General features: G+C 39.3%; 1 protein-coding gene across 1 annotated transcript in view; it reads right to left on the reverse strand.

Moving 5' to 3' along the window:
- Positions 1-2,784: 2,784 nt before the first annotated feature.
- The window catches only part of LOC123764336 (uncharacterized), a 33,174-nt gene continuing 26,952 nt past the window's right edge, over positions 2,785-9,006 (reverse strand). Inside the window, exons 5-6 of the mRNA XM_045751963.2 lie at positions 5,811-6,377; positions 2,785-3,924 (exon numbers count right to left, since the gene is read on the reverse strand). Coding sequence (XP_045607919.2) covers positions 2,848-3,924; positions 5,811-6,377 — 1,644 coding nt within the window. The 3' untranslated portion in view covers positions 2,785-2,847. The remainder of the gene's footprint in view (positions 3,925-5,810; positions 6,378-9,006) is intronic.

Here is a 9,006-nt window from a genome sequence, read left to right on the forward strand (position 1 = left end):
GTGGGCCCTCTCACTTCTCTTTAAACCCAAGCACAGATACAAGATCTAATGTATATATATATATGACCTACCTGTATTGCAAATGGCTAACTTCTTTTTCTGAGAGCTATTTACAAATCAAGTAACTTGAGCAGCCAGTATGGAAATAGAATGAAATTAGAGTAGTGCACATTAAACTTAATAAACTTTGCAAACATTTCATATGATTGACAAATAGGAGTTCAAATCACACTCCGACTTTCTTGCCTTGTAATACTGTAGCTCTTCTCATCCTTCGTGAAGCTATGTAGTGCCAGACAACACTACCTTGTGATAATTATTTCAGACAGATTTTTTTCTTAAAAACTTGAATCTTATTATTATGAGGAATATTATCAGAGAAAAGATTGAAGTGGGTGGAAGGTTGAGGACGAGGGATAAGACCTATGTTTATTGTTTTGAATAAGATGATACGTGTTATAGTGTCGAGGTACAGCGGTCTGTTCTCATATTTACAAAACATTGCATTTTAGTGGAATTTACTAAATGTGCTGCACTAGTAAAATTGAAGAACTATAATTAGGATTTTTTTGCATCAGCCCCCATTTAAGGGTACTGCCTTGATGTAGTGATTGGGGCTCCTTCTCCACTCCTTCCTGCCACGTCGAAGTGAATTACACTTCGGCGTGTTCGCTGTGCACGGAGATCGATATATTCCCCATTTTTCCTTCATCTGCTCGTTGAGCTTACATAGCAGCTACAGCCCCCTGCGGGGCAATACACTTCCTTAGTGGAGGGGACAGGGAGTAAAACTGGAAGTCCAGTGTGGCATACCTGAATGAATTGGCTCATCTAATTAGCCTACCTGGTTAGACATTGGGTCAAGTGGGCATTGCAGGGTTAGTATCCCTATCAGTCCTTAGGTTAAAATTCAGACCCTTCAATGGTGACCCACATATACTGGCCCGAAATGCTATGCATGCTAGTGGCTGTATGAGACCGTAAGAACTCTTGTACAGTATATATAAATAAATAAAAATACTGACCTTGTTACCCCCCTGAGATTGCCCAAGTGCTTGCATCTCCCCATACTGGGCTCTGTGATGGGGAGGGGGGGGGGGGGGGAAAGAGTATTGAAGTCCAATTCAGTTTCTGTACATTAATGTTGTAATCCTTAACACATCTCTCCTTAGATTTTGTAGGGTGGGCCACCATGGCCCCTGTGTGACCACTGCTCTTGTGGAGGCTCCTGTTCTCTAGAAGCACCTCATTTTTCCTGTAAGGAGGTTATCTTGAGATGATTTCGGGGCTTAGCGTACTCGTGGCCCGGTCCTCAGCTAGGCCTCCTTTTTGTTACCCCTCCCCCCCCCCAGGAAGCAGCCTGTAGCAGCTGTCTAGCTCCCAGGTACTTATTTACTGCTAGGTGAACAGGTGCATCAGAGTGAAAGAAATTCAGCCCATTTGTTTCCGCCTCCACCGGGAATCAAACCCGGAACCTTAGGACTGCGAATCCAGAGTGTTGTCCACTCAGTAGTCAGGCCCCTTACCTGGTCTGAGGCTGACACAGTTGCAAGATTCTCATTCTGTTCACATATGTAATATCTCCTCCCTCATGTTGCTCCTTCCTTGCTCCCATGGGAGGTCCCATTTGTAAAATTTTGCTCGGCCTTGACCCACATGGTGAAACCCTCCTACTGCAATAATACCCCCTTTTCCTTGAACATTTTCCTCTCGCTCACACTCAATTGCACTGTTCACAGATGGATCCAAGTCTGCTGGCAACATGCTAGCTACACTGTTGCTATTCTCAGTCAAGCATGTATACTGTATGCTGCCTGCCACCCAGAGACTAGCATCTTCACACAGCAGCTATCTAACTTTGTATGCTCTTTGTCAGCTACTTTTTTGACGTCAGTGTTGCTTTGTCATTGTGGTCAGCTCTCACAGTGAAGAAAAAGTGGAATTTTGCTGGGTTGCCAGCCATACTAGTTATCTTCAATGAACTTGTGGATACATATGCTTTGGAGGCTATTCATGCTTATCTCATTTCTCAACAAGGGGTATTATGCCTTATTCGGATTTCTACCATCATTCATTCCACAATCTGCACCAGTGGTCTGGCAATAGCAAACAGCTGTGCACTCTAGGTCATCCTCTCACCACTGTAATCCATGATAGGAAAATGCCCTGGCTAGGTTGCACATCAGTCACGTATGTCTTGACCTGTGGAAACTTAATAAAGAGCAGGGTGGCATTCCATTGTCTAAACTGCATTATCTACTTCCAGTTGTGCACCTCCTTGTAAGATGTTCCAGTTTTCAGTGATCGTACATCTTGCTTTCCTAATGTCCCTCTAAGACATTTGTCTCTTAATGAATCCTTGGTGAACCCAATACCTTTGCTGTCATTCGCCTTATGTTCCTTTCTCGTATTGGTATCCCGAGTGATATTAAACACCTTTTGAATATCCTGCAACAGATGGGGTTTGGCGCCTTCTTTTGATAATTACAATATTTATTCAATGTGTTGAAACTGTCTAATTGAAATTACTTTTATTACAAAGGATTCTTGCACAAGATCCTCATTATTTGTTCAGTGACAAAGCAGTTTATCTTTTTCATTACCTGGTATAGTGTTAATTCTTATTTTCCACTGCCTATAATTATCACTACATACAACATAATACTCATTTATTACGCTCAATTCCATTCATCATACTTTCAAAGAATTCTATTAGCAACTGTCTGAGAATAAGTTACATTTCATGACTGAAATTTCTTCTACAAAAATACAAAACTGCTGTAATACAGTATAAAGTTTTATTGATACAATAAAACATACAAAAAACTAGGCTTACTTAAAAATCATCTATATTGTACTTTTGTTTTTAGAATGAGCATGGATGGACTTCACATAAACTTCACATGCTTTTCTGATGTGACAGACAAACTCAGATGCTCGCTTAAAATTGGGGTCACTGTCAGCAATTTCAATGCAAGAGTTCATATAGTTCACAAACTGACTCATTGATGATGAAGGCATCTGTGAATTTGAAGTAGCTTCACCACCATCATCCTGTGCTTCATCGGACTCTTCGGCAGTCAGCTCGAGGACGTCTTCTGGAGTCATAATGTTGCGGTGACTCTCCAGATATTCCACGATGTCCTCAACCACCAGGTCGCCAAACCCTTCCCCAGGAATGCCGTTGGCAATCTCCACAATGCTGCGTACCTCTACCTGCGTGTTGGGAAAACCATGGAACTGAGACATGATTCCAGGCCATAGGTTCTCCCATGCTTCATTAAGACGGGAGGAGGTGATCTTCTCCCAGGAGTCAATAATAATCGAGATGGCATTTCTGATGTTAAATGTTTTCCAGAAATCAATCACAGCTTCTTTACCCTTGCCCTCTCCTTCAGAGTTGAGGAACATCTCCCAGAGAACCTGCTTAGTATACAGTGTCTTGATTTGAAACATTAATCCTTGGTTGAGCGGCTGCAGCAGAGCACTGGTGTTAGGTGGAAAAAACTCAAGGCGGTAGCCATCACTGTCAGTGATGTCATTAAGAGTTTGTGGATGGCTGGAGGCATTATCAACAAACAAGATGGCTTTGCTTGGTAGGTTTTTCAACCTCAAATACTTGTCCACAGCCGGAATGAAATTATGTTGGTACCAATCGGCAAAGATTGTGGACGTCATCTGAGCCTTGCCGTTAGCTCGCCACACCACCGGCAGACGGGTGACATTCTTGAGCGCAGGAGGATGGTACGACCGGTACACCAGCACAGGTGGCAGCTTGAAGTCTCCAGCTGCATTGCAACAGAAGAGCAAAGTCAGACAGTCTTTTGAGGCTTTGAAACCTAAAACAGCCTTTTCCTCCTTCATCAGAAAGGTTTTGTGGGGAAGACACTTCCAGAGAAGACTTGTCTCATCTGCATTGAACACCTGTTGACATATTGGGTTAAATTAGAAAAAAAAAAAAAGTGAATATGTATAAAATTGTTTATATAAAATACCAGGTTTACTGACCTTGTCTCTCAATATAAACAATAGTCTCATTAACCCTTAGACCGCTCATATTAACGCGAATTAAGGGGGCATAACATCGAAAAATATTTGAATTATGCAAAAATAACTAAAATGTTAAACAAATCTCCAACTTATCGGCTTCAGTGTCGTGAAACTCATATAAAAATATTTTCAGAAATTGATTTTAGACGAATTTTTGAAAAAAAGAATGTTTTATTGATAAGAAGAACAGCTCCTAATAACTAACTGAAGGATTATGCAGTAATAGAGATGCAAGCACTTGTCCTATGTTCAAAGAAGAATAATAATAATAGTAGTAAGTAGTGTCCACAAAGTAGATATGCAGCTGGTGCCTTTATATTATTGCTGAGTAATTCATAATAACAAAACATAATGGATAACTATGTTAATATGATCTATTTTGTTATATATCATATAAATACATTGTCCAATGTTAATTTATGTTACTTTCATCATTGTCCCCAAAAATATTTTTTTTAGGGGAATTTTTTTTTTAAGATTTTAGTTATTTATTTCTCCTTTGTTTATTATCTGATTTTGTTGTAACCTTTACATCCTGGAGAATGTATATGTTTTCATAACTATGTGAAGATAGACTGAAATTGGTCAACAAACAAGTCAGTCACAACTAGAAAAACTTTGGGTTAATATTGTTATAAACAAGAATTCCGCCCCATTGTGTACATATATTGGGAATTTGTTTTGGCTGATTTTTTCTCTGATTTCAAACTCTATTTTCTTTGTCTCTTTAGGTTGTTTTGATGATTAGGACCATATTAGGGCTTTTTCACTTATATAAAGGATACCCCTAAATATATCCCCTAGATCATTATATTATTATAATTACTGTATCCCTATATTTTGTGTTTTTGGGCGGGTATTTTTTCTTGACTTCATTTCAACACATATTGACCTACAACTTTCACATATTCGAGTACGAATGCCAAACAATGTTTATTAAAACCTACAATTAAATTAACGAATTAAAACTACCTTTATTCATTGTTGATAACTTCAACTTCAATTATCTCTGAAACCAGAGTTTCAACTTTGAGTGGCTTCTAAAATTCCAGTTATTAACCGAAAAGTTCTCACTATTTTGACATATTGTGTGCTCAGCTGTCTGTTCTACAATCCCTTCAGAATGAATTTTTCATAAACTTTATACATTTGGAGTTATAATTTTTTTTGGTCTAAATTTGCCGCATATTTCAAATGTCTTATTGACGATTTTTTTTACAGTAAACTATACAAAAAACCTATATTGTAATTTAATGAAAATGAAGATCATATGCTAATCTGAGAGAATAACAACATTAAATGAACAATTAATAATAGTTCATATTTTTTATTCTGAATTGAAAATCTAAAGTTTTCAATATTCAATTTTAAGATTAATTTTGATTCTCTGGTTTTTCAAGTTTCACTGTGATCGTTTGGACAAAGTTGGAACATTTGCCTAGTTGATTATGCAAAAAAAATTGGGAAGTGTTTGTGCAAGTTTCAAAAACTTATCGTAAATTATTTTTTGTCAAATCATATTTTGGTATTGCGCGGTCTAAGGGTTAAATTAATTAATATTGTTATAAACAAGAATTCCACCCCATTGTGTACATATATTGGGAAAGGTTTTTGGAATGTGTAGGAATACATTCATTTTGTATTATAATAGCCTAGTAGCCTTGTTTACTGAGGAATGCCTTTAAAACCTACATAATCAGCCTGAACAAATTAGCAGAGTACATTTATGATTACAAATGCCACTTTTAGTGTTTACAAACCTGCTCTGGCAAATAGCCGCCATCCTTGATTATCCTTGCAAACTTAGCAGGATATGGCGATGCTGCAGTATAGTCAACACTGGTACATTCCTGTGTCACAGTACGTAGCCTCTGAAGTATTTTAAAGTGATTCAGGCAACCAGATGAAGCCAAAAATGATGTGCCAGAAGAGGTATCGTCCTCCTGCTCATCATCTTCCTGTATCTGAGTGGCCTTTTCCCGGATCACGGTATTATCAATGGGGATGCTTTTCTTGCGATTATCTTTTGAACTGAGGTAGAGGGCATTCTCCATCTTTGTGAAACATACATCCTCGAGTGATTTTGTATCACCAGAGAGGTTTGTCTTAGTTATTGGGTTATTCATCAATTCTTCCTGTTTCTTGACAGTGTGAATGGTGGACTCATTGGCCTTCAGGAGGGAAGCAATAGGGAAATTACTCTCCGATTTCTTGATATGTTCGCTAAACAATAAGTCAGACACTCTTGGGGGTGTAGCTTTCTTTGTCTTTTGATGTCCTGTACGTGATGGAGTAGTTCTTACCTCTGCAACCAGATGCCCACGAGCCTGAAAATGTATTCATTCTCACTTTGTTTTGTTGGGGAAAAAAATAAATTATAATATTATATATATATATATATATATATATATATATATATATATATATATATATATATATATGTCGTACCTAATAGCCAGAACGCACTTCTCAGCCTACTATTCAAGGCCCGATTTGCCTAATAAGCCAAGTTTTCATGAATTAATGTTTTTTCGTCTACCTAACCTACCTAACCTAACCTAACCTAGCTTTTTTTGGCTACCTAACCTAACCTTACCTATAAATATAGGTTAGGTTAGGTTAGGTAGGGTTGGTTAGGTTCGGTCATATATCTACGTTAATTTTAACTCCAATAAAAAGAAATTGACCTCATACATAGAGAAAAGGGTTGCTTTATCATTTCATAAGAAAAAAACAATAGTAAATATATTAATTCAGGAAAACTTGGCTTATTAGGCAAATCGGGCCTTGAATAGTAGGCTGAGAAGAGAGTTCTGGCTACTAGGTACGACATATATATATATATATATATATATATATATATATATATATATATATATATATATATATATATATATATATATATATATATATATATATATATATATATATATATATATATATGTCGTACCTAGTAGCCAGAACGCACTTCTCAGCCTAATATGCAAGGCCCGATTTGCCTAATAAGCCAAGTTTTCATGAATTAATTGTTTTTCGACTACCTAACCTACCTAACCTAACCTAACCTAACTTTTTCGGCTACCTAACCTAACCTATAAAGATAGGTTAGGTTAGGTTAGGTAGGGTTGGTTAGGTTCGGTCATATATCTACGTAAATTTTAACTCCAATGAAAAAAAATTGACCTCATACATAACGAAATGGGTAGCTTTATCATTTCATAAGAAAAAAATTTGAGAAAAAATATTAATTCAGGAAAACTTGGCTTATTAGGCAAATCAGGCCTTGCATAGTAGGCTGAGAAGTGCGTTCTGGCTACTAGGTACGACATATATATATATATATATATATATACACACATACATACACATACACATACATATATACACACACACACATATAGGCATATAGGGGTACCACCTCTGGTGCAATTGCAGGGACCCACATCCTCAAAGAAGAAAACAAAGAGCTTTCAGCGAAGATCTTGTGGATTCTCACTGAACACTTTAATCTTTTCTTCTCCTACCACCCCTATTATTTTTTTGTATGTTTTGTTTTGTTTTCTTTTCTTTTATTTTATTGCAATGCTACAGTTTACAGAGAATACACACATACAGTATATGTAACAATATAACAGTCAGCGTTCGAAGACCTCGTCCAGCTCCTCGGAGGTTGGGTGCGTACCCAGGATACAGCACGCATTTCCCCTCTGAACTGTGACACTGAGGCGCTGGAACAGGAAACTGGCCGCTCGTGGGTCTCTAGTTTTTGCAATGAGTTCTTCACCCACCTTCTTTAGGAACTTAAGTGCACATTTACCCCAGGCGCCCAGAGTCTCAGAGCCTATCGGCACGAACCTGTAACAACATTCTAAGTCTCTGTACTTGTTGATTTTCTGGGTCTCCCTGAAGGTGGCCGCCCCGCCTCCCTCCGTTGAGCTGTAACATAGATAGGTATCAGCCAATGTGGAAGCACATGTGTAATCCCATACGACCTGTTTACCTTCCCTCCATGGCTGCTGGGTGACTCCATCTGGACATTTTTGGCTGTTATCAGGTCTGCACAACTGAGGTTCCCTTTGTGCTGGACACCCAGCTGCAGCCAAACTTCTCTTGATGATGTCAATGACTGCTTCATGTCTGGTAATCTTTCCCTGTGTCTTACGACAGATGAGACCATGGCTGCCATATTGGTCTGCCCGTGCATGGCCGCAAACACACCGGTGCTTGGTGGAGATAGGGGCGGCAAGGCGCAGGGCAACATCAATACTTAGGGCCCGATGGTCCAGGCGGGTGCCCAAGGCGGAATTAGGGACTGCCAACAGGAAGTCCCCGGCATGGGGGCTTGCACAGCTAAGAGACGCGCTCTGTCCTTCTCCGAAGCTGCCTCCAGCAATGCTTTGGCGATGTTTTCCACTATGGGGCTATCCCACTTGGCCTGTTTGCCATCGTTTGGAAAAGTTGGTCGAGTGTGTGAATTAGCAAGAGTGTCCCACTGACCAGCTCCTTCCACAAATTTGGGATCACAAATCCCAGTGGAGTTCCTTAGGTATTCTGGTAGTATTTCATTCACTAATTCACTTGTAACACTGGTCGAGGATAAGAATGCCGGCAATGCTAAATGTGTCGCCTTGCGAATACCTATACCCCCGAGTCTATCTGGGAGCGTTGCTTGGTCCCACTGGTCATCTTGCAGGGAAATGTTTAACACTTTCATAGTTATTGACTTAAGGAGTGAGTCGTATTCCGTTAATAGCTAAGTCTGGGCAAAGCCAGGCTCCTTGTAAGAAGGTACAAAGCATCGTGAGCATTCAAAGCCCCTATTCTTTCTTCCATCCTCCTCAGGTCTTTCAGCCTTTCTTCGAGGACTGCCTCAATGGCATTCGAGCCCAGAGGTGCCCCTAGCAACACACTGTTGGTGGGAGCGATCACTGGGACTCCTGGCAATAAGATTTGTAC

Source organism: Procambarus clarkii, chromosome 5, assembly GCF_040958095.1.
Source record: "Procambarus clarkii isolate CNS0578487 chromosome 5, FALCON_Pclarkii_2.0, whole genome shotgun sequence".
Lineage (NCBI taxonomy): Eukaryota > Metazoa > Arthropoda > Malacostraca > Decapoda > Cambaridae > Procambarus > Procambarus clarkii.